Source organism: Branchiostoma lanceolatum, chromosome 1 (genome assembly GCF_035083965.1).
Source record: "Branchiostoma lanceolatum isolate klBraLanc5 chromosome 1, klBraLanc5.hap2, whole genome shotgun sequence".
Lineage (NCBI taxonomy): Eukaryota > Metazoa > Chordata > Leptocardii > Amphioxiformes > Branchiostomatidae > Branchiostoma > Branchiostoma lanceolatum.
This window is the reverse complement of record NC_089722.1, coordinates 33,504,040-33,530,460: the sequence shown is the minus strand read 5'-3', so window position 1 is coordinate 33,530,460 and position 26,421 is coordinate 33,504,040. Positions and strand designations below refer to the sequence as shown.

The window sequence follows — 26,421 nt, the reverse complement described above, 5'->3', positions numbered from 1 at the left end:
TCAGGAAGAAATGTAGCTGAGACACCTGCGCCAGCTTCAAGGCCAACTGTAGCTGAGAGATACTCCGCTAGAGCTGCAGATGCATCCGCTTCAAGGCCAGCTGTGACTGAGAGATTCTTTGCTTGGACTGCACCTGCATCCGCATCAAGAACTGTAGCTGAGACACCTGCATCCGCATCAAGAAGAACTGTTATTGAGAGACGTGCATCTGCTTCAGGAAGAACTGTAGCTGAGACACCTGCGCCAGCTTCAAGGCCAACTGTAGCTGAGAGATACTCCGCTAGAGCTGCAGATGCATCCGCTTCAAGGACAGCTGTGACTGAGAGATTCTTTGCTTGGACTGCACCTGCATCCGCATCAAGAACTGTAGCTGAGACACCTGCATCCGCATCAAGAAGAACTGTTACAGTAATTGAAAGACGTGCATCTGTTTGAAGAAGAAATGTAGCTGAGATCCCTGTGCCGCTTTAACAACAACTGTAGCTGAGGCTGATTGTACCCTCTCTGGCTGACTGGACCTTCTCTGGCTAGCATATACGGTTTTCGCGGCCGGCGTAGATCTGTTTGGAGATTAGGGTGCCGCGCTACAAGGGTTCTAAGAATGTAAGATTGCATTGTGATTATGATGACCTTTTGTGAAATCTACTCTAGTTGGCATGGATTGGGTTGTAGGAATACATTGATCTTGATACAATGTATGTCGCGTTTGTATTGGTTGTTTTGGACGTACTTTTTAACCGTTCTGTTGGAAAGGACTGCAAGTCAATAAACGGCCAGGTAGTGAATTGAAGTCTGTGGCCTTGTTTGGTTCTCAAGAAATTAGAGCGTAGTTCAGATTCTCCGCTAGACACAGTTATCTTGAGAAGGGTCTGTACTAATCGGCTCCATGGAGCCAGCTCCATGGAGCTAGCTCCATGGAGCCGATTAGTACAGCCCTGCGGCAATTTTTTTCCGCCTCCATGGAGCTAGCTATACGCTATCTGAATGCATTTATATGGTTCACGTCACCTTCAAGAAAAATACATATGCATGGTTCACGTCACCTTGAAAAAAAATCTAACTAAAAAAAATCAAGCTTCATAGAGCTGGCTCTAGCACAATGAATGTAGACACATGGTTCACGTCACCCTAAAGAGCTAGCTCCATGGAGCTATTAGTCCAATCCACGGCAGCTTTTTCCAGCTTCGTAGAGCTGGCTCTTTTTCCAGCTTCGTAGAGTTGGCTCTACGCACTTTGAATGCATACTTATGGTTCGCGTCACCACAATGTTTTTTAATACTCCACCATGGATATACGCTCTGGTTAACGATAAACAAGTTTCATAGAGCTGGCTCCACGCACAATGAGTGCAGACTCATAGTTCACGTCTCCCTCAAGAAAGTTTGTATCCCTTTTAGCTCTATAGAGCTAGCTCCATGGAGCTATTGATACAAGCCTTCGGCAATTTTTCCAGCTCCGTAGAGCTGGCTCTACGCACAATGAATGCAGACTCATGGTTGACGTCACACTCAAGAAAAAACAAATACTCCGCATGTACATGTATATACGTTCTGGTAAACAATAACGGGCTTCATCATGCTCGCTCCACGCACAATGAATGCAGACGCATGGTTTTCGTCACCCTCAAGAAAATGTGTATACCTTTTGTTTTACGTCAGCTTGAAACTAATAGAAATTACTCCTCCATGGAGGGGCTTTACAGAACGATAAACAGGACTTGGCGGCTCCACGCACAATGAATGCAATACATGGTTCACGTCACCTTGAAAAAAATCAGTCCTCCATGGAGGGCTTTACCGAAAGATAAACACAACTTGGCGGCCCCACGCACAATGAATGCAATACATTGTTCACTTCTCCTTAATCCATAATCCATAGCCTATGAAGGAACTCCCTAGAGCTCCTCTACGAACCTTCCATGGAGGTCAGTGCTCGTAGAGTCCTGCTGCAGTCCCGTTAGAGACTACCGAACACTAAGAAGTGGCACCGTGGCTGGTGTCACCATTTTCATGCGGTGCTCATGGTGTTTGTAAGACCTGGCGACCATAACAAATACATGTAGGAAAATGTTTTTATTTGTTTGTACACTAAACATTTATTTCTACACTAAACATTTATTTCTTTGGTTGCGCCTTGGTAGAAGCATTCGTGTCACCGCACGTTTGGTCGACGGGAGACTAAAGTTCCTGACACTTTAAGACCAAAACGACAGTGCTACACAGCTTCCCCAACTCAATTCTTGCCGGTCCGAGGCATGATTCCAAACGCTCCGAGGCATAATTCCAACCGCTCCGAGGTATGATTCCAACCGGTCCGAGGCATTTCCAACCAGTCCGAGGCATAATTCCAACCGCTCCGAGGCATGATTCCAACCGGTCCGCGGTACAATTTTCTTTACGCACCGCGACCTGATTCTAACCGGTCCTCGGCAGAATTTTCTACCCAACGCGCGCGCTGCCCTGCGTTCCTCGACAGCGGCACAGTCCCCTGTCCCCCACGCTAATACAGTGGACGGTCCCAGATGGGTCAAGGGTCACGCGTGTCGAATGTGAACTGCGAAAATATAAACTTTCGTCGCCGTGTGTCATAGGCATATTTGCTGTTGTTGCAACAACCGTGACAGCAATAAAACCGGCTTGGCTCTGTTTAAATTATGATATTAAAGTTCAAGAGACCTCAAATACGAAGCAAAAACACTGTCACAAAAATCGTATATATGTTTTTAAAAAGGGACATGTTTTTTTTATAAGGGGGCAAATTAAATCCACATATGTTTTGAAAATAGGGCCGTTTTTTTAAAGGGGGCAAATTAAATCCACATATGTTTTGAAAATGGCACATGTTTTTAAAAAGGGGGCAAATTAAATCCACATATGTTTTGAAAATGGGACATGTTTTTAAAAATTAAATCCACATATGTTTTGAAAATAGGACATGGTTTTTCTTATGGGTCATATCTTTTAAAACAATATGCATCTTAAAAATAACCAAAATGAGAATATGAGACGAAAAAAAAACATACACCATTTTCATTTTGTACCGTGTATAAGTTTATTCCCCAATCCAGGAAACCCACCGGTTTGCAAAGTGGTGCTTTCAAAATGGTCTATCGTTTCCGATTTACCCCCCATTTTGATAGTGGTGCTTTCCAGTTACGCCGATTTAAAACTGGTCGATTTAAAACTGGTCGATTTAAAACTGGTCGATTTAAAACTGGTCGATTTCAAACTCCAAACGGAAATGAAATGACGTAAGTCGGAAATGACGTAAGTCGACGCTCATCGCCAGAGAAGCCACCAAGTATCGGTGATCGCTGTTTACGTCCTTGTTTTCACCGTCTTGTACGCGTTTTCTGATCAGCTACGTGTCCCCAGGATATACCAGGTTTGCGTTGAATTCAGACTATATAAAGTCTTGTTTGTTTCATAAATATGATTAAATTCGACTGGAAATGCGTGTTTTGTAATGACGCCAGATGGGGGAGGGGGGCATGAACTCGTACGAATACATGTTCACCACGCGTATTCACCACCATTTGTTACTAGTAATAATGTTTTATCTGTGTGCATGTGCTTACATAATGGACACATCTACACATCTAGACCTTCTGGTGAAACGGTGTTGCTTTCCGGGATAGTTGGCCATTCTTACGGGAAACTTCAAACATATACAAAGAAGAATGGTAGAAAGGTTGAGCCTCGTATGTGTATGCCTTGTTGCTGTGATTTATTATGTTATAATATTTGTGTGTATGATCTAAGGATAACAGTATGGCTATTTCTTGAGAGAAAAGAATTGTGTAATGAACGTGGCAAACATGAACACATGCTACATAATTTGATCCCAGTTTGCACATGAAAACATTTCGATTTAGTTACATTTTATTTATTCATCAGCTTTCACTGTTGCTCGTCAATATATGTGTATACTAGTATTTTTTTTGTTCTTTGCTAGTTTTATGGACGCCAGCAATAAAGTGGCTGGGCCATATCTGCGAGTCAAGGACTGGAGTCAGATGCCACTAAGAACTGTTGACTCGGAGCGAAATTCTACAAGTCTGTGGAGCAGCTTCAACCTTCCATGGACATGTTAACTGTTTTTGTGTAACTGAAGACATTCAAATTTTTCAATGCAATTTCAGTAGGTGTATACATGATAGTGAACACTGTAACTAGTATAAGTATAAAGGTATGTACCATACGTTTGGTGTTCGGAACTTCCCCCTCCAACCCCTGCGTTTGACTTCAGTAGTTCTTTCTAGGATGTGTTGACTACTGTATTTTGACAAGATAACACAAATATGTTTCCTTCAATTTTAGCCTCACATCATTGCCTTGTCTAAGATTCAACTTTAGGCATGTAAGAAACCACGGTTTTCTTATACAAGTAAGGTTTTTATTGCACAAGAAAAATACTATTAGTGTTGTAGCCTTTTGCGTAGAATATGTTAACTATTATAGTGTAATTATTATTAAAAATCCATTTCCTGCAACTTCATGCCTCAGTCCGACTGATATGAGACACATGGGAAATCCCCCAAGTTCTTCTTACATATTGATGATAACTTTTACTCTACTAGTACATTGCATTGCACAGTACATTGAAGGTACAGCAGCATTCTTCACAAAGCACAATCTTCATCTTCAATGGGAATGGAAAATACACTCCAAGGTCTATTCATATACTACAATGATGGATGTACATGTACAGTCTGTCACAAACTGAAAGTGACCAAAGCGTACATGTATATTGAAACACAAAGTGGTGAATTTTTGAATAAGAATAAGTATAATAAGAATAGGTAAGAAAGGAACTTGGGGAGAAACCCTTGCCATCTGACAAAGGATGAATATTGAACAATCTACAAAATGTACAATCTGCATGTGATTTTTTTTTCCGTCAATTAGGACATACAGACCATGCTTGTCCGTACAGTAAAAATACATGAGAACCTCTACACAACATCCCACTACATGTATTAGTACATAATTAGATCAAGTTCAGAGAACACACACAGAGATCACACCTTTATCATTTACTCATGATTCATTCAATATCACTGGTCGGAATAAGTATGATACAGGCAACAAAGGACATTCTAGGCTACACCATCATGCTCATATTTTCTAAACAATGACATCATCTGCATAGATACAACTAGATTGAAGAATCATAGCTTCTTATAAAGAGACTGAGTGTTGTGAAACATTACATGAAATGGATCAATTTTCATTTACATGTACTAGCTATTCATTCAATTCAATTACCCTGAGGAATCCAACACTTACAAAATATTCTACAATCATTTGCAAATACAAAAATTTTGTTCACATCAAACTTAATTATCTACAATATTATAAAGCACCAGGTATATCAGGTACGCATATTGAATAAGAACACATACTTCAATGTGCTTACAGATACTTGTATCCAGCAGGGATGAAAATCAACATGTTTTCATTGCTTCAGAAAGCACTAAACTGTCAATGTGTGTTGTTTCAAATACATTATAATTTATATACATATCCTTGGTTCAACCGTTGGTTGAAAGACTTTGACACATGCATGTGCATATGCATGACATTCATCCTTGTGTAGACAGCATGATGCATCAACAGCTACATTGTATGGTCATAGCACTCATAGGTGCTGTGTATATGCAGCAAGGGCTGGGAAAATCCCTACAGTGCCGATCCTCTGGAGCATACTATTAGTAAGAAACAAGGAAAATGCGTTCAAATGGACATAACAACAATTCCCAGTGGCAACAAGGTAAGTTATTCAAAATGTCTAAAAAACTATGAATAATACGTGGTAAATTTACACGCTATGCACATTTTTACAAACCTGAGAAAAACATGCCAGCCAGCAAGGACAAGTAATTTTAATCTTCGTCTGGAATCTGGATAGATATTCCTTTCAAACTAATGCACGATCATACAAATTTATACTCGCTAAGGTCTCTTAACAAACAGAATAAGAAACACAAATTTATTTTTCTGGCTTCCTGGGTTCGTATCAGACTACAAAAATCGTGTCCGAACTTGCACATGGTTGCGCCGGCCGTTCGCCCCCCTCCCCATTCCCCTCACTGACTACGGAGCAAAACTATCGCAAGTTTGTACATTTTAACAATTCATATCAACGAAAATTGAACCACATATCATATCATTGATCGTCTCAAGTTGTTAGAACGTAAAGTGAAGAGTTCCTCGATAGCTAGCTCGGCACGCAATTTGCGTAGTTTTGTAATCTTCCAAACGATACGGCTGCATTACGATTTACATTCTATAAAGTACCGATTAAACATGCAACTCTAAAATTATTACAACGTGAAAAAGTCAACACAAACCTGGTATATCCTGGGGACACGTAGCTGATCAGAAAACGCGTACAAGACGGTGAAAACAAGGACGTAAACAGCGATCACCGATACTTGGTGGCTTCTCTGGCGATGAGCGTCGACTTACGTCATTTCCGACTTACGTCATTTCATTTCCGTTTGGAGTTTGAAATCGACCAGTTTTAAATCGACCAGTTTTAAATCGACCAGTTTTAAATCGACCAGTTTTAAATCGACCAGTTTTAAATCGACCAGTTTTAAATCGAGCAGTTTTAAATCGGCGTAACTGGAAAGCACCACTATCAAAATGGGGGGTAAATCGGAAACGATAGACCATTTTGAAAGCACCACTTTGCAAACCGGTGGGTTTCCTGGATTGGGGAATAAACTTATACACGGTACAAAATGAAAATGGTGTATGTTTTTTTTTCGTCTCATATTCTCATTTTGGTTATTTTTAAGATGCATATTGTTTTAAAAGATATGACCCATAAGAAAAACCATGTCCTATTTTCAAAACATATGTGGATTTAATTTTTAAAAACATGTCCCATTTTCAAAACATATGTGGATTTAATTTGCCCCCTTTTTAAAAACATGTGCCATTTTCAAAACATATGTGGATTTAATTTGCCCCCTTTAAAAAAACGGCCCTATTTTCAAAACATATGTGGATTTAATTTGCCCCCTTATAAAAAAACATGTCCCTTTTTAAAAACATATATACGATTTTTGTGACAGTGTTTCTGCTTCGTACTCAAACCTGACACTGTCAGTGCTACGGACTATAGTATATATATCATATGAGTTGGCGGTGTACTTGACGGGATCGGTACGCATCCTTCTCTTCCTCAGCTAGCTCTCCTTTTATATAACGTTATACTATAGCTTGCATTTTGTTTCTGTGTTATTTCAGATTCTGAACCTGAAATAAACGGACCTGTCTCGCAGGACAACTTCCTACGGTGGCAAAAGTTCAAGTTGGCCACGGTTTTTTTTAGTCCTTTCAGCATATCGCATGGTCGAGTTATTTGATGAAAGTTCATACATGGACAACACAGACTACTAGTAACAGATAGCATTTCTATAACATTCGATTTCATTCATGGCTGGGGCTATAACAGGATTTTTCCGTGACTGAACAAGAATATCTTTTGTATTATCGACCGTATGTTTCTGTCAATGAATTTTATGGCCAATATCTAATGTGCATATTACACAACATTGTTTTGTGGTGAACGTGTGTGTGTGTGCTGGTAGCAATGTTGAGTCCACGACAGGCAGATTTCTAGAGGGGTCAACGCCCACTATATCATCCTTTCAGTCGATCTACTGACACGGGAGGGGCAAAAAGGAATATCTAACGCCAATTGTCCGTCGATTGTAGTTGATATTGTAGTTGATATTGACAATCAGGGCTTCCTTTTAGTTTGTACGCACGTATTTTTAGAGACGGTGATAGTCAGAACGAAGCACTGAAAAACACGACCTGGCGTTCACCACACATTCACAACACGAGTGACCCTTGACCCATCTGGGATCGTCCACTGTATTAGCGTGGGGGACAGGGGACTGTGCCGCTGTCGAGGAACGCAGGTCAGCGCGTAGGGCAGAAAATTCTACCGAGGAACGGTTAGAATCAGGTCGCGGTGCGTAAAGAAAATTGTACCGCGGACCGGTTGGAATCATGCCTCGGAGCGGTTGGAATTATGCCTCGGACTGGTTGGAAATGCCTCGGACCGGTTGGAATCATACCTCGGAGCGGTTGGAATTATGCCTCGGAGCGTTTGGAATCATGCCTCGGACCGGCAAGAATTGAGTTGGGGAAGCTGTGTAGCACTGTCGTTTTGGTCTTTGGTATCAAAGGGACAAGAGGATAGACCTCCTGCACGAACATGCTTGTCGTAAACGTGCAAGGGAAATGGTTGTGTTGTGTTGCATTGTATTCAGGGCTGTTACTTCCCCAGTTTATGGTGTTTGTGAAATATGACCCCCCCCCCCCGTGTGACGCTGACTGTGCGACCCGCCGGGCCGGAAATAGACACAGGGCACAGGAGACAACGTCTTTGATGCAGCAAAAGGCCGTCTAATTTTCCGTCTTGCATAAATGAAATGTGCTTGGAACACATGTCCGTTGCGCGATCAAGCTCCCATAGAACAAAGTAGATGGAAAGGAAGCACAAACTCGCAGTACAAATATTGCCGATTACATATTGATTTAGACGGACATTTGCCGCCCGATCGCGAACCACGCGGGAAAGGCTAAAAACTTTTACTGGGGGGTTAGTCCACTCTATGAAAGGGGAGAGCCCATTGACAAACACACTTGCACACAAACACAAACATGTTTTCTTCAACTTTTAATTCTACAGATGTTTTGAAGAATTTCTGAACATATCTCGTTGATTATTACTACCCCCAGTGGCACAGTCATCACAAAAAGTTCGGTTCTCATGAAAAGGACATGTATACGTCTACTTGGATATTTAACAAGGCTACACAGATTTGGGACGTTCGGCACGAGCGGAAAATCTTCCGACCAATGACAATGCCCGGCGCCATCGCTGTGATTGACAGACGTGACGCCACTTTGTCGCGTCGACTATCCGGATAACACAGGCAGATTGATTTCTGGCATGTGACACGGGTCGGACATAGTAGGTCAGTCACTGAGTTTCCATTACCGTTTCAGAATAATGCAACTTCTTGGTGCAAGGTCTAGGGACATCATTGCATGAAATTAAGTTTGGTTACAGTGTAACGAAATTAAAATTAGGATTGTTGTCAATGCTGTACGTGTGAGTTGACTAACAAACATTAGGGATATATGTAGTTTGTTATAGTTAATTTTTTTTTTTACTGACTGTGAAAGCAACAACTGCAGTGTCTTTTATAATTGATTAAAATTGAACCCTGTGGTTTACAAAGGATGGGTTTACACATTAGAGCCCGCATTATGGCCCGGGGGCGGAACGCGGCGGACGTCAGTAAGAAACTTTCACACCAGGCAAACTGGTGGCCCGCTGTGAGAAACACCCACGGTACTCTCTGCGAGTGAAAAATGTGTCACCTGGCTGTTGCTATGGTAATGGCCCCCGAAAGTCTCTACGGGATGTAATAATGTAAACAAAATGCAGCCCGTAGTATGTTGACAATACGGGACCGCCGCGCGAGCTCATTGTTCTTACTTGGAGGCGCGAAAGGCGGTTAGATCAAAGGCACTTGTCGGCTCCTTGAACACACACAAACACACAACGAACTAGAACAAGAGGGTTTTATAAATAACGCCTCCTTGACGAAAGTATTTATGCGCCTTTATTTTTGAACGATTAAATTGGAGACAAAAATGCATGGTGGCGGTAGAGTGGCGTTTCCGAATAGAGATTTTTACACTTTTCTTAGGGGTGACGTTAACCATGCTTTTGCCTTGAAAGTGCGTAGAGGCATAGGAATACACGTTATAGCAGCTATTTACACTGCGCTATAATTGGATCAATCCGCCAATGACATCACCTAATGCTATATAAGGAGCGGCAGTTGACCGTTCCGTGTAGTTCACTGAAAACCTACGCAACGACTGGACGTGGTGGGCAGTCTGTCCCGGGCTCGAAGTGGGGTCTTCTTACAATGGAGTGTGCGTCCACCGGTGCTTCGAGCGGCCTTTGGCAGCGTCTTGAGTCCTAGGGGAGGTTTTCTGGACTACCACGACCGAAATTTCGGTCAAGGTTTGGCTAGTTACTGAGCTGGTTTTGGCAGAGCGGGGGACGTTTTGTTTTTAGGCCGTAACGAGTTTAGTTGACGGCTGTTATTTTCCCGTTTTTCAGTTTTCTGCTTGTGGCTTCGTTTTTACGAGTTGGGTTTGTTTCCTGGGGTGTTTTGTAGCTTGTTTTAACCTCGGGGTTTTCTCAAGTGCCTTTTTTAGCGTGTTTTGACGATTTCTCGTTGCAGCTGTTTTTGTCGACGGGATTTTGGCGGCTTTTTTGCACGTGGGACATTTGCATTTGTATGCGTGGAGAATTTCTTTTGTTCTCTGGTTTTCGTAACAGGGTTACTCGGGTGGTTTACAGTAAATGGTAAGGGAAGGGTACCTGAGTGGAGCTTTCGGCCTTGGCAAATCGGTGTCCTGGCCCTTGGTCGGATTGGGACTTGTTCTTCCCTTTCGATGTAAGTTTCCTTGCAATTGGGTGGGTAGCGTGTGTTTTGTGTGTTTTGCTTCGGTCATTAAGTGGTGTTGTGTGCCTTTACAGTGATAAGCCAGGCTCCACGGGTACCCACTGCGAGTTTGCAGGACTTCACACAACAGGCGACCCCGGCAGTCAACACTTCAGAGGCAAGCGGTTCCGCAGCGGACATGTTTAGCACGTCAGGCAGGCGTTACACCAAGACAGTCGCCGCCGTTGTTCAAGTGCTGGATGGGCCTCGTCAGAGTCCAACTCAGCACCCAGAAGGATGGGACACGCGGACGCTTTGGGGCTGCCTACTCGAGAGATGCAGGACCTGCGGCGATGGCGTGAAGTGGCATCTGCCAGGGCAGCTGACCTGCTGCCACCATTTTTGTCTGCAGGAATTTTGGCGGGAGTCCGGCGTACTTGGGTTTTCTTTCTTTGAATCGTATTTCGGTGATTTGCATTTGTATGACGGAGACGCCGGACATGTTTGTCTGCGTTTTTGTTCTGATTATGCCTGATGCGATACGTTTTGTGTTTTGTTGTCTACAGTTTGGCGTCCTGGAGGCCGGTACTGCCTGTGAAAAGCTGCCTACCAATTGTGGCGGACAAGAACCTTGCAGTGACAGAGAAGCGATGGTGGAACAAGCTCCGCGTTTGTTTGTAATTTATAGGCGAGGGCTTCAGGCTTTTCGGAGCTCGTTTCTTTTGAGACGTGTTGTTTGTTGATTTTCCTTTGCTTTGTTTACGAGTGGTTGTCTCATGGGTGTTGTTTATTTTAGGCTGGCAAGTCACTCCGGAAGATGGGAGACTGCGGTGACAGAAATGACAACCACTTCGGCTGCAGCAGTCGCTACCGAGACGGGAGAAAACATGCTGGAGTAGAGAGGCGTGCGGTGGAGACATTAGGGATGCCGTGGACAACTGTCGAGTAGCAATATGAGGTACGTATTACTGAGAGATTTGTACGTCGTGGTGGTGTTCGTCGACGTCCCCAGTTGAGTGTTATTTGGCACATTTTAGTGCTAACACTAGCAGAGGGGCAGTCGAGCGGTTGCACACGTGACGTGAGAAATTTGTACGTCGTGGTGATGTTCGTCGACGTCCCCAGTTGAGTGTTATTTGGCACATTTTAGTGCTGACACTAGCTGAGGGGCAGTCGAGCGGTGACACACGTGACGTGACAAAAGTGTACGTCGTGGTGGTGTTCGTCGACGTCCCCAGTTGAGTTTTATTTGGCACATTTTAGTGCTGACACTAGCTGAGGGGCAGTCGAGCGGTGACACACGTGACGTGACAAAAGTGTACGTCGTGGTGGTGTTCGTCGACGTCCCCAGTTGAGTGTTATTTGGCACATTTTAGTGCTGACACTAGCAGAGGGGCAGTCGAGCGGTTACACACGTGACGTGAGGAATTTGTACGTCGTGGTGATGTTCGTCGACGTCACTAGTTGAGTGTTATTTGGCACATTTTAGTGCTGACACTAGCTGAGGGGCAGTCGAGCGGTGACACACGTGACATGACAGATGGGCGCGTCGTGGTGATGTTCGACGACGTCCCCAGTTCAGTGTTATTTGGCACATTTTAGTGCTGACACTAGCTGAGGGGCAGTCGAGCGGTGACACACGTGACGTGAGAGATTTGTACGTCGTGGTGATGTTCGTCGACGTCCCCAGTTGAGTGTTGTTTGGCACATTTTAGTGCTGACACTAGCTGAAGGGCAGTCGAGCGGTGACACACGTGGCGTGAGAGATTTGTGCGTCGTGGTGATGTTCGTCGACGTCCCCAGTTGAGTGTTATTTGGCACATTTTTAGTGCTGACACTAGCTGACGGACAGTCGAGCGGTGACACACGTGACGTGACAGATGTGTGCGTCGTGGTGATGTTCGTCGATGTCCTCAGTTGAAGTGTTATTTGGCACATTTTAGAGCTGACGCTAGCTTAGGGGCAGTCGAGCGGTGATACACATAACGTGACAGATGTGTGCGTCGTGGTGGTGTTCGTCGATGTCCTCAGTTGAGTGTTGTTTCGCACATTTTAGTGCTGACACTAGCTGAGGGGCAGTCGAGCGGTGACGCACGTGACGTGACAAATGTGTACGTCGTGGTGATATTCGTCGATGTCCTCAGTTGAGTGTTATTTGGCACATCTTAGTGCTGACACTGGCTGAGGGGCAGTCGACCGGTGATACACATAACGTGACGGATGTGTGCGTCGTGGTGATGTTCGTCGATGTCCTCAGTTGAGTGTTATTTGGCACATTTTAGTGCGGACAATAGCTGGGGGGCAGTCGAGCGGTGACACACGTGACAAATGTGTACGTCATGGTGATGTTCGTCGATGTCCCCAGTCGGGTGTTATTTGGCACATTTTAGCGCTGACACTAGCTGAGGGGCAGTCGAGCGGTGACACACGTAACGTGACAGATGTGTACGTCGTGGTGATGTTCGTTGATGTCCCCAGTTGAGTGTTATTTGGCACATTTTAGTGCTGACATTAGCTGAGGGTAGTAGAGCGGTGATACACGTAGCGTGACAGATGTGTTCGCCGTGGTGATGTTCGTCGATGTCCTCAGTTGAGTGTTATTTGGCACATTTTAGTGCTGGCACTAGCTGAGGGACAGTCGATCGGTGACACACGTGACTTGAGAGGTGTGTACGTCGTGGTGATGTTCGTCGATGCCCTCAGTTGAGTTTTATTTGGCACAGTTGAGTGCTGACACTAGCTGAGGGGCAGTCGAGCGGTGACACATGTGACGTGACAATTGGGCACGTCGTGATGTTCGTTGATGTCCTCGGTTGAGTGTTCTTAGGCACAATTAGTGTGGGCATTCGCTGTGGGGTAGTCGAGCGTGACACGCGAGACACGAGCAATTTACACGTCGTAGTGGTGTTCGTCGATGTCTTCAGTTGAGTGCTCTTAGGCGCGATTAACGCGGGCACTTGCTGTGGGGCAGTCGAGTGTGACACGTGACGTGAGAGATGTGTACGTCGTAGTGGTGTTCGTCGATGTCATCAGTTGAGTGTTATTTGGCACATTTTAGTGCTGGCACTAGCTAAGGGACAGTCGATCGGTGATACACGTAGCGTGACAGATGTGTACGTCGTGGTGATATTCGTCGATCTCCTCAGTTGAGTGTAGTGTTCTTCGGTACAATTGGCGCGAACGCTCGCTGAGGGGCCTTCGAGTGTGACACCCGTAACATGGGATTTGTGTCGTGGTGGTGTTCTTTGATGTCCTCAGTTGAGTGTTCCTTTGCACAATTAGTGCGGGCACTCGCGGTTGAGCGTGATACATCGCGAGATCGAGAGTTGCAAACACGGTATATCGTGCATGTGGTACGTGTCTATGCCCTCAGGGGAGGGGTATCTAGCGCATTTAGTGCGGGCACTCGCGGAGGGGCAGTCGAGCGATACATAGGTTGAGTGGGAAGGATATAGTAGATCGTGTATATGGTGTCCTCACTGGAGCGTTTTTGGTGCATTTGGTGTGGACACTCGCTGTCGGGCTGTCGAGCGGGACTCACAGGGCGGGGCTCACGGGCCTCACATCGTGCATGTGGTGTTCGTCCATGTCCCAGTGGTATATTTCTGTGGCACATTTAGTGTGGACACTCACGGTCGGGTTATCGGGCGTGACTCACAGGACGAGGCTCACAGGCTTAACATTGTGCATTTGGTGTCAGTGGAATATTCTTATGACACAGTTTTAGTGCGGACGTTCGTTGTAGGGTGGTCGAGCGTGATACACATGGCGGGTGTGAAGGGTATACGTCATGCAGGTGGTGTCAGTTGATGTCCTTAGTGGAGGGTTTCTTTGGGCACAGTTTGTGCGGACACTCGTTGGCGGGCAGAACGAGCGTGATACACATGGTGAGTGTGAAGGGTATACGTCGTTTAGGCGGTGTTCGTCGTTGTCTTCAGTGGAGTGTTCATTTGGCACGTTTTAGTGCGGGCACACTGACGCGTGACACACATGGTGAGTGTGAAGAGATTTACGACGTGAATGTGGTGTCGTCTATATCCTCCGTTGAATGTTATTGGGCACGATCTTAGTACGGATGGCTAATGGCGAGCATGACACACGTGGCGATCGTGAAGGGTTAAGTCGTGCATGTGGGGTTTGTCAATATCCTCGGTAGGGTAGGGTTTTCTTTGGCATGTCTTAGTGCAGGCATTCGTGCATGTGGCACACATCATGCTCGTGAAGGGTGTGTAACGGGCATGCGGTGTGTCGGGCAGGCGAGCGTGACCTACATGGCGAGCGTTAGTAGGTATTCGTTGCCATGGGAATACGTTTATGACTTAGTTGTTGAAAGGTTAAGTGTGTGGCTCGTATGGCGAGCGCCAGACGACTTTGAATTGTGCAGGTGCGGCGCATCAATGTTGTAAGGTGGCTGTTTGCACACGTACACTCGACATGGTAGCACTACCAACTGGGCGGAGGATCACATGGCAAGTGTTGTAACATTTACGTGCCCATGTTATGTACGACGATGTTGTCGGTTGAGAGGTATTTTGGTGTTTATTGCACGCTCTCGCTGTCGGATATTAGGGCGGCAATGAGTTTGCGTCGTGCATGTCAGGTTCGGCGACATCGTCAGTTGAGTGTCATTGTGGCGCATTTTCGAGTGCGAATGCTGGTAGCACATTTGACAGGCGAGAGTATTTGTCGTGCATGTTGTCGGGTCACTTGGCTGTTATAGTGGCGATTTGTAAGAGAGGCACCAATTGATGGGCGGTCCGGCGGTGACACACTTGGCAAGCAGGAAGTAATTTTGCATCGAGCATGTGACGTTCGTTACTCTCGCCACGAGAGTGTCTGTTCGGCGCGTTTTATGTGTGAATGTCCAGTAATACGCAGTCAGATGCCGTCTTACACATGACTAGCGCTAAAGGTTGATAGGTCACGCTCGTGGTGGATAGAGGCACTCAATGGCGATATCGATGGTCTCGTCATGCATATGAGTAAGACACAAGCCGGGAGTGCTGAAGGGACGGTGCGCATGGACTGAAACTGTGACAGATTGCTCTTAGAAAACAGTCACTGTTATTTCGGTCACGGTAGGTACATTGGGAGACCGTTGGTGGATGGTAACAGTGGCTATGTCCTTGTAGGGCATGGGAGTTTAAACCTAGGAGAAATGCAAGATGGGAGAGAAATCTGTTCCTTAAAAAATGTTAGATAAGGGGATAAGTTGCCGGCAGCGGGTGCGACTACGCCAGATGGGGTCTAGGCCAACGGGTTTAGGCGATCCGGCCCAGTTAAGGCGTGGAAGCGAAGAGCTATTTTAGATATTTTTTCGTCTCAAACGACTGGGCCCATCGATGGTAAAGCCATCTTTTGATCGGGGCTGTAGGTCGGAAGCCGGATAAACGCAAGTTTACTTGACGGTAGAGTAAGGGAAATGGTCTGCTCGAGTTTGAGTATGGGTTGAAATGCACTTCTTAGAGTTTAAGAGAGGCTGGCTTAGGCGTTTGACTCACAGCGAGCTTCAACGGGGCTTCGAGCAGGACGGCGCTTACCAGACCCGCCCATTCGAGGAACTATCAGGCGTAAGGTAAGCTTTAGTCTGCAGCGGTTTTCAGACCCTGTCCTTGTCGGTAAAGAAAGGCTGAGGCGTCGGAAGATGTTCCCTTGCTTTATTGGTTCTTCTTTGGTGAACTAGAATGGCATTTTGGTTTGGATTTAGCAGCTCCTAGTTTTGGAGACACGATATCACTCTATGATGAGAGAGGGTCTTGGATTAAGATATTGTCATCATCCACAAGCTAGGCCATTAACTAAAGGAAGACGTGATCCTCTGTTGACGGTGATAGGTTTGGTTTCCACCTATTCAGTGGAGGGAGATTAAAGGCAGATTCAAATACATATTGGGTATGTGTGTGGCAGGACTCGGCGGGTAGGGGCGATGTACGGCTTCAGTCGGTTGTGATGGACTACTTGTTGGCGCTGGCGACCGGTGTCATGTTGTATACGATACAGGATGGGCGCTGGCTCACCGGGTGGTAGGGTGTTAATGACCGTGAACGGTCCAGTCCAAGGTAGACGGAGTTTGTACAGTGCTGAAGGTGGATGGTGAAGCCAGACGCGATCGCCGACTCTGTACTGGTGGTAGTTGACACGGGGGGCTTGATGTTGGTCTTGCGTCTGATGGGACTGGGCGATGGCGTCGCGGACTGACGTGATGGCTGTCGTCTGGTCGGCCAGGTGTGCTGTTGTGGCTGGTAGCTGACAGGCGACGTCCACTGGTAGGCGGGCTTCTCGGCCGTGGACAAGGTAGAATGGAGAGCGCTTGGAGGTGGTGTGGAGGCTGGTGTTGTAGGCCAGGGCGACGTGGGGTAGGATTCTGTCCCAGTCGTTCTCGCGCCCTGCTAAACACTTCGCAAGTATGTCTTTCATCGTCCGGTTAAATCGCTCGACTTGGCCGTCGCCCTGTGGGTGGTAGGGCGATGTGTGCGTTTTACGAATTCCAAGTCGGGTGCAGAGTTCGGAGATGAGGTGGGATTCATACTGTGGCCCTTGGTAGCGTCCGGTAGTTCGGTGTAGTAGCCGAACGCTGCGCCGGTGAGGTAGGTGGGGAGGTGGCGCAGCTTCGCTGGGTCGTCCAGTGGTTGGGACTCGGCCCAGACATCGAATTGCTGGCTCCAGAGCTGGAAGTCGTCGCTCCCGTCGAAGGACGGGGGGAGTCTCGAACGTTGTGCGGCTGCCATGGCGTGGATAAAATATACTCGGAAGTATAGGCCGCTGCCACCAATTGTTATGTGGTAAGAACAAGGCTAAGAGAGGCACAGCCGCACACACGGAGATGGACTTCAGACTGACTCCGGACCGCATGGGCGGAGGTTTACCAATCAGGGACAGTGCCCTAACTCGTCCCAGATGTCAATTGTGTCATCCCCCCATATTTGGTGAATACTACATGTGTGCTCATTTACGTCCCAGTAAGTGATTAGGATGGGGGATAGACGATGCGTTTGGTTCGAGGTAAGAATGTTGTACATAGAGACGTACAATTAGCCTTACGGCAAGAATACTGTAAGTCAACGTTATGCAGTTTATTTGCGGTATGTCGGTTTTTGTGCCAAGCCTGTGCAAAGAGGGAATATTTTGCGATTATTGGCTTGGGGTTTTAATATATTTTTCTGTCACCCGTCCGAAAAGGTGCTGATTAGGATGGGATGAGAATGGGATGAGAAGGGGATAGGTTTAGGTTGTGGCGGTTTGGATGAGTATGGGGGTTGTAGTTATGAGTTGCCTACGGTCATGAAGAAAGGTTGATATAAGTAGGGTTATCAGGATAGAACGTAGCGACGTAGGCACTACCCCATAACTCATTAATGATGATTCAATGATTGCGCAGTGTAGATAGTGTACTATTTACACTGCGCTATAATTGGATCAATCCGCCAATGACATCACCTAATGCTATATAAGGAGCGGCAGTTGACCGTTCCGTGTAGTTCACTGAAATCATCCGCAACGCCGAGGAGCGTGGTGGAAGGCAAGTCCCGGACAGAGTGAGCAAGGGTTGGACAAAAGTAGCGAGGAGTCGGGCTCTTGGTTTAAGCGCCCCCACCCACCCGCCCTTCCTTTCATTAGTTGATATGTAGGGACTCTCTTTCATCACGCGACTTCGGCACTACCCCATAACTCATTAAGGATGATTCAATGATTGCGCAGTGTAGATAGTGTACTATCGAGCATGGTGGCGGTAGAGCGGCGTTTCCGAATAGAGATTTTTACACTTTTCATAGGGGTGACGTTAACCATGCTTTTGCCTTGAAAGTGCGTAGAGGCATAGGAATACACGTTATAGCAGCTATCGAGCATGGTGGCGGTAGAGCGGCGTTTCCGAATAGAGATTTTTACACTTTTCTTAGGGGTGACGTTAACCCTGATTTTGCATTGAAAGTGCGTAGAGGCATAGGAATACACGTTATAGCAGCTATCGAGCATGGTGGCGGTAGAGCGGCGTTTCCGAATAGAGATTTTTACACTTTTCTTAGGGGTGACGTTAACCCTGATTTTGCTTTGCAAGTGCGTGGAGCCATAGGGAAACACGTTAGAGCAGCTTGCGCGCAGTCTGGCCGTAGAGCGGCATTCGAAATAGAGATTTTTACACTTTTCTTAGGGGTGACGTTAACCCTGATTTTGCCTTGAAAGTGCGTAGAGGCATAGGAATACACGTTATAGCAGCTATCGAACATGGTGGCGGTAGAGCGGCGTTTCCGAAAAGAGATTTTTACACTTTTCTTAGGGGTGACGTTAACCCTGATTTTGCATTGAAAGTGCGTAGAGGCATAGGAATACACGTTATAGCAGCTATCGAGCATGGTGGCGGTAGAGCGGCGTTTCCGAATAGAGATTTTTACACTTTTCTTAGGGGTGACGTTAACCATGATTTTGCTTTGAAAGTGCGTAGAGCCAGCCAGCTCCATGGAGGTAGAAAAGCTTTGCCGCAAGGCTGCACTGATCTGCTCCATGGAGCTATTAGTGCAGCTACTATCGGTTATCTTTCACTGCATCCAGGAAAGGTCAAGAATAAATTAGTCCAAATCTTGCCGTTTATTCGAAATGGTTACAAACATAGTTCAGCGATCTTATTGACCTCTTTTAGTCTATAGTTCGATGTTACGATGACCTTTCTGACATATGTGAGGCTAGACTATCGCTGCAGAATAGATGTAAATACCCGACCATTCATGCATGCATGTTAACTACCTACATGAAATGTCACCGAGATTGTATTTTCAGTAGCGTTTGTGTGTGTGTGTGTGTGTGTGTGTGTGTGTATGTGTGTGTGTGTGTGTTTGTGTGTGTGTGTGTGTGTTGGGCAACACAATAACTCATGAATGACTGTTTTTGTATATAGTGTGTTGGTAGGGTGTGACAAAAAATGGAAATTATTGGATTTTGGGCCCTCTAGGGGCTTCCATAGGTAGTGCAGCGGAACCTCCGATTTTGATATATCGTGTTCTGGACATGCTATGTTCACTATTTTTTTGGATGTTAGATAGCTCTTGTGCTTGAGAAGAAGTCCCCTCTAGCGGCTAAATAGGCTGCCTCAAATGGGCCACACTTCTTGCAGTATAAAACTGCCAATGCCTCTGACATGCTTTTCAAGTGAACATCAAAATGCTTGAGCTGTTCCGGGTTTCGATAAATCCTTTTATATGTTCCTGGTGCAAAAAAAATGCTCGAGCATTTTTCATTGTGAAGTTGGCACGGCTTCCCACCTCTTTGGTGCTGGTAGAAGCCAGCACTTGACCAACACACTTTGACCTTTTTGCCCCTCCCGAACTGTCTTCTGGGTGAGTTGTCAAGTAAGCTTCAAACAGGGCAGATTGCCCTACCATGTCACTGTCTTGTCTGTGGAATGCCTTGGATGCAGCTGAGAGACTGCTTCGGTGATGCTTTCTGACAGTGTCATATTCTGAAACCATACATTCCCTCAAAATTGCCCAAATCCCTCAAGCTGGTATCCTTTTTTCGTTAACAATTACTGTTATATTTATAGGTATATACATGTAACAGTAATTGTTAACGATTAGACCAACCTCTTTTTAGCGACGCCTGAGGGGAGAGCCTAACAGTATATTATACGCCCGATTTGCAAGAACTCCCAGAATTGTACAGGTATTTCTGGAATTCGTCCGCGCATGCGTAGTTTCAACATCAGTGTTCCCTGGGGAATTAGCTTTCAAGTTGCCTTTCCCTACTTCCCTGTTTTAAATTTGGAAGTAGCAGATATAGCAACCAGTTTAATTTGACAATCTAATCACAGTATCTGTTTGTAATGTATTTGTCTAAAGGTATATGTGTGAAGTAAAGGGATAGTTATGTCTGTTGATCTACCAGTATTTTAGCTATATCTTTAGCCAGGGCTTGTTGCAAAGATCTGAACATCTTTAAAGAAGCCTTTTTCACAAGAGTGAAATATATGTTACACTCCTTTATATTGATAAGATACAACTGGAAATAGAAATATCAAACCTTTATGTTTGAAATAAGTTGTTTTTTTGTTTGAAATAAGAACGGCCTGAACACGATAATCTTTTGAATGTTATTACATCTGATTTGAAAAATTGAATGACTCAGTTGCAAGCAGCTCATATGTCTTCAGGTTAGCGACTGTTTAAATCACCTACGTTGGAAAAGAAACAGACAATCACATTGTGTTTTTATTTCTTTTATTCTATGAACATGATAAGAGAGAATAAAATAGTTGATAAAGCAATGTTATGGAAGATACATTTACATAATTATTGTACATTGAAGTTGATATTTATACAAGTAGCAAATCATTTACATGGCCATTGTGGTCACAGATCTTCTGGAACTATAGACTGAATTTCAAGCCTGACTAGATTGATCCCCATGAATCTTGGTTAGGTGATACACAGCATTTAAAGCTGCTGTTACTGCCATCAAAGTTCAACTCTTGTCTTTGTTGTCATGCAGAGCTAAAAAAACACACAATGTAAATAGATTAGTAACACATTGATACCTTTTAACAGGCTCGATCACCCCCTTCCATGACAACCATAATCAACATGTAAACGTGTATGGATGTCTATCTGTTTCATTTAGATGATTGAAATATCATGTCCTCTCATATAATGTGCAATCTAATTGGTTAAACCAACCCACCAGCCATCCATCTTCCCCAGCTCCAGTTGGCCTGGTCAACATACTTGGACATTCCAATGTCAATTTAGTAAGAGTATATTGACTACATGGGCTTGTTATAATAGAAACTGAAACTTTACAAGCAAAAACTTTGGTGGGGGGTAGGCTGCTAGAGCTGTTTTGTATCCCCCTCCATTCATCGTGATCAAATAAACAAAGACAGAAAGAAGGGGAATGGAATACCATGTTGTCCAGGCCAACTGTTTTAACAGCCTCCATGTAACTTTTCCTCCTGATACGTAGCCCGATTTGGTTGCTCCATCCTTCCTTCATCCTCCTATCCTTATGATCTCACAACTCCTGAAAAAAGCTAATGAATTACTCTCAAAATTTGTCGTACAAGATTTTCATACGTGACATGCAACTATTGGTTGTCAGAACTTGTCAGGGATTAATATTCATATGATATTCGGTAAAAAATGAAAGATGTCATATGCCTGTTTTATGCTTTTTGCGTTGTGTTGTTGGACTCTACACCTGAAAGCATTTCCAATCCAAAGGCTAGACACGTCCTTTGTATTGGACATGTGGGTATTCATTTGTCTGCTAGAACTTTCTCGTTATACGTGATCTTATCCACGTACACAAATAAATATACAAAATTAATTTCTGCAATCAAAACCAATGCACATCCATGGGTTACTGAAATGTTGCCATATTAGGATATTTGTGTCGGCTGAGATAAACAGGATATTTTGGCTGCGCGCTGCCAAAAATAATTTTACTCTTCACCGGTATCTCGGCTTAATAATTTGAGACAAAACATGCGGAGAAGGTATGTTGTTTGGCGGGAAAACAAACATTTAATTACATAATGGATAAGTACTTGAACTTGAACTTGGCACATGACATGTGTCGATGAAAGCAAACTGTGCTCACAACTCCACGTTCACTTATGGTAAATCCCATGGGATTTACCCATCAACTGAGTGGTACGCATCGATCTTATACGTGCTCGTGACATTGGCCAATAATGGACATATGCAAAACTATTATCAAATTACTACATGTTAATCAGAACCACCAACGCTAAGTAGACACATGATAGGAAAAGCAGAGTCATGTATTGAAAACGGCATGCGTAAGGACACAGGGATAAAAACATGACAGAATCCTTATAAGAGAAATGGTGTCAAAATATTAAATGCAACGTGTAAAGAAAGAGTTAAATCTGATTCGCATAGGATATAAGGATAGAAACTGACCTTCAAACAAACAAATTCATCAGTTGCGAAATATAGCGTTACAGTTTACATATGTAATACAAGGGATCTTAAGTAGCTAAAGGTCTTCAGACATACAATGAGTATTATTCACACCGAGTAGGCCATTAACAGGAGCACAACTCAAAGGATTAATAAGTAACAATATACTATCGAATATGAACCAGTTGGAAGTCATGATCAAAGGAGACATAGTTTAATGAAATAACTAAAGCCGTAGGAGAAATGAGTAAGTAACTTAATGCTCGGGACTAAAAGGAAATTAAATATATATATATATATATATATATATATATATATATATATATATATATATATATATATATATATATATATATATATATATATACATATATATACGTATCTATATATTCAAATACAGCTTGAGTAGCTTTAGGGTGGCAATAACTTAACGCTTTACATTGAACACCATTTGAACGTCTAAAGTGGGAAGCATAATGAATTACAAGTTTGCCCGGCGTATCGGGCGGCATAGATATTTACGTCGATTGCACAGAAAGTTTTGGCTATTACTGGATAGAAAACGGCACGTGGGTGCTGGGCTTAATAACCAGGGCAAACATGAGGAGCCCTCTTAGATAGCAAATCTTAGGACAAAGAAAATTGAGAACATTTAACAAAAGAGAGCAGTTCCTGGATACTGGAAATTTTGTATGTCAAACAGGACATAGCATTACGGTAAAAATCAACAGGACGGGCCGTAGGTACGCTAGTACACCTGAGCACTGTATAAAGGAAGAGGTCAAAAGACTGGAAAGGTGTATGCTCTTACTAAGTACAACAGTAACAATACTCATAAACAGACACGTTGTGTCATTAGCGCCCAGAAATTAAGGCTAGCATGGCGCAGTAAAAGTAGGAGGGCGATAACACGCCGCTCATGGCTGCGTCATGAAAACTAGTAGGGCGAAAACACGCCACTTATAGCTGCACAGCATTACAATTAGGAGGGCGAAAACACGCCGCTCATAGCTGCACTGCATTAAGACCAGGAGGGCGAAAACACGCCACTCATAACTGCACTGCATTGAACCAGTAGGGCGAGAACACGCCACTTATAGGGCGTATTCAGTCACGTGACCCTCCCCCTAGCAACGAGCACTGGCTGCCATGTTGGTGCTCACTTGATAGTGGAGCCCTATGGAACTCTCTGTATAAATGGCAGATGTTTTCTACGCCATTCACAATTTCCCTTCAAAACGTTTTGTCTCATAATCATGGTGTTTTGCCTCGTGGTCGGATGTTGGATTGGGACTGATAAAGCACACACCGGTCGGGTAACAGTAAGATTGGTTTTGCGTTTCTCGTGTAGGACGTGTACGTGCGGGAACATACGATCGCGAAGGGACTAACGACTGAAACAAAAGTGGATTTCTGACATACGAACAACGGATCTAAATAGTTGAAGTTTGAGAATCAACCTGTGTGTATGGAAACCTTTTGTATCTGGTCGAAAAGCAAGTTACAGGCCCGTTGTGTAACACAGTCGCGGCACCGTGTAGTCGTTGCTTGAGATACGCTCATTCATAAACTGGGGGTCTTTCATCGTCGAACTTTCCCGATCATAACGTACTCCCTGTCAGCAAAATTTCTCACGACACTCAAGACACTGTACTACGTGGATGCAGGCCTTGGAACACTTGTATGCTGTGAACTGATTTTATGCGTACTCTGTAAACAGTTTAGCGGCCATGTTTGTAGGCTGCTGGGGAACCTCGCTTGTCGATAATGGGTCATTTCTAGTAGGTGAAATTGGATTTTTGTAGCGAAAAGGATGTGAGGCTGGAGACTCTTTGCATATAATAAAACAGCGATCAGACGTCTTCGCATTCCTTGGAAATTTAGAGAGCGTTGGACACCGAGAAACTTCGCTGCAGGGTGAGCACCAACATGGCCGCCCACGGAGGGCAGGGGTGATGACGTCACGTGAATACGCCCTATAGCTGCACAGCATTACAATTAGGAGGGCGAAAACACGCCGCTCATAGCTGCACTGCATTAAAACCAGGATGGCGAAAACACGCCACTCATAGCTGCACTGCATTGAAAGCAGTAGGGCGAAAACACGCCACTTATAGCTGCACAGCATTACAATTAGGAGGGCGAAAACACGCCACTCCCAGCATGCGAATCAATTGCTCATGACAACCTGTCATTAAATACTGAATTGATTACCAGAATTAACATAATTGTAGTCCACAACCTCCGGCAGTACAGTCCAGATGTTAATAAAGTGTAACTTTCAGTTGAAGGAGACCTGTATGAAGTGATACTTCTTAACTGACCGCAACCTCGTTGGTAACACGCATCTACATGTACAGTTAATCCGCCTTTTAAAGAAATGTATATCAGTCAGGGCACTGATTAACAAACAGATGAAAACTCGATTCACATGCTGGGACCAGGGTTGACCGATACATGCCACGCCCCCGGCACACGGACTGTATTCGACTCGAGTAGACAACTACTTCACATAAAATTCCTTTCACTTACAATCACCCATCCATGTAATTGCAGGTCGCAGTCAGGTATCTTCTTGTGCCCCTTCCCGACTTATACCCCTTCCCCATTATATATGATAGCAGATAGTTGCCTGCAGACCAACAATGTAGCAACAAAGCAGAAAAAGATGGCAGCAGATTTTTTGACTCTCACATAAATTGAGTTTCTTTTGAATACATGTACGGCAAAATAAAGAAGTGATAAGGATAGTTTTATAATTCTAGTTGTATACTATTGCAGGTAATTATCTGCTGCCATCATCATCGGGCTCAAATCATTTGCTCTTGAAGACGCCCCCAAGGTGTCTCCTTACCATACCGGACTTGGGTTAAACACGTTGAAGTGCGTATTGCTACGTCGTATTTCAGACATGTCGCACTCCGCCCCAAAGTACGTCGTAGTTGGGGGAGACTGACTACAATGTACCTTTGTGTCACCACGACGTAGTATAGTTAGACCGTATTTCAGATAAATACGACGTATTTGAGTGTACAGTACGCCGTGCTTGTCTACCACGTTGTGGTGTGGGCGAACTACGACGTAGTTTGCTGACATACGTCGTGTTGAGCTGAAATACGACGTATTTGAGTTTTGACCGGAATAGAAAACCATAAACGTGAAGCTCGCCAGCGTGTCACAGTCCCTCCCGCCTCTGGACATGTGCTCACTACCAGCCTTTCTACCTGCACACCCAGTACCGACAATCAACGTTTGGGACGTGTACAACAGACTCAAATCGACTAACTGCAACAAGAGCCCTGGACCGGACGGCGTCCCGGCGCGGATTCTAAAGGAATTTGCATGTGAGTTAAGCGGGCCCATCTGCGACTTGATGAACGCGTCATTTAGTGAAGGTGTTGTCCCACGCCAGTGGAAGGAAGCTAATGTTATACCACTTCCCAAGTCCTCACCACCAGACATTAATGAACTCAGACCGATCTCCCTGACAGCCCAGCTTGCTAAACATTGTGAACGCTTCGCCGCAGACTGGATAATGAACGGCATAACCAACAACCTCGACCCCAGACAATTTGGATGCAGAAGGAGCAGATCGACCACACACGCCCTCGCCAGTCTACTCGACTTCCTATACAGCTCATTATCAGTTCCAAACACCATCTGTACATTGATAATAACTGATCCATCCAAAGCATTCGATCGGGTCGATCACACCACCGCAATCCAGTGTCTGATTGATTTAGGGGTACGTCCATCCCTTCTTCCCTGGATCTGTAATTTCATATCCAACAGACGGCAAAGAGTGCGCTATCAGGGTAACGTGTCTGACTGGCAACATCTCTCTTGTGGAGTGGCACAGGGAACTATCCTGGGACCTATCATCTTCCTTTCACTGATTGATAGCGCGTTACGTGACGTTGCAAACAGGTGGAAGTATGTAGATGATATGAACCTCACCCAGGTGAGATCTATCTACCAACAATGCACATTGCAGATCTCTCTTAACAGCCTCGA

At 44.8% G+C, this 26,421-nt stretch overlaps 1 protein-coding gene and 4 long non-coding RNA genes across 5 annotated transcripts; 2 read left to right on the top strand and 3 right to left on the bottom strand.

Moving 5' to 3' along the window:
- The first annotated feature begins 2,683 nt into the window (after window positions 1-2,683).
- LOC136420563 (uncharacterized) lies at window positions 2,684-4,492 on the top strand. The gene is made up of 2 exons (XR_010753259.1): window positions 2,684-3,384; window positions 3,955-4,492. It is a non-coding gene; the product is annotated as an uncharacterized lncRNA (long non-coding RNA).
- Window positions 4,493-5,020: 528 nt separating this feature from the next.
- LOC136420557 (uncharacterized) lies at window positions 5,021-6,587 on the bottom strand. Its single transcript, XR_010753254.1, has 2 exons — window positions 6,353-6,587; window positions 5,021-5,707 (listed from the first exon to the last, which is right to left on the bottom strand). It is a non-coding gene; the product is annotated as an uncharacterized lncRNA (long non-coding RNA).
- A 4,229-nt stretch (window positions 6,588-10,816) lies between these two features.
- Window positions 10,817-11,365, top strand: LOC136420554 (uncharacterized). The gene is made up of 2 exons (XR_010753250.1): window positions 10,817-11,148; window positions 11,292-11,365. It is a non-coding gene; the product is annotated as an uncharacterized lncRNA (long non-coding RNA).
- A 5,007-nt stretch (window positions 11,366-16,372) lies between these two features.
- On the bottom strand, window positions 16,373-17,223 carry LOC136423739 (uncharacterized). The gene is made up of 2 exons (XM_066412043.1): window positions 16,978-17,223; window positions 16,373-16,945 (listed from the first exon to the last, which is right to left on the bottom strand). The coding sequence occupies exons 1-2, from the start codon at window positions 17,221-17,223 to the stop codon at window positions 16,373-16,375; spliced, it is 819 nt and encodes a 272-aa protein (XP_066268140.1).
- A 3,463-nt stretch (window positions 17,224-20,686) lies between these two features.
- On the bottom strand, window positions 20,687-24,389 carry LOC136420552 (uncharacterized). The gene is made up of 2 exons (XR_010753249.1): window positions 21,386-24,389; window positions 20,687-20,976 (listed from the first exon to the last, which is right to left on the bottom strand). It is a non-coding gene; the product is annotated as an uncharacterized lncRNA (long non-coding RNA).
- Window positions 24,390-26,421: the final 2,032 nt, after the last annotated feature.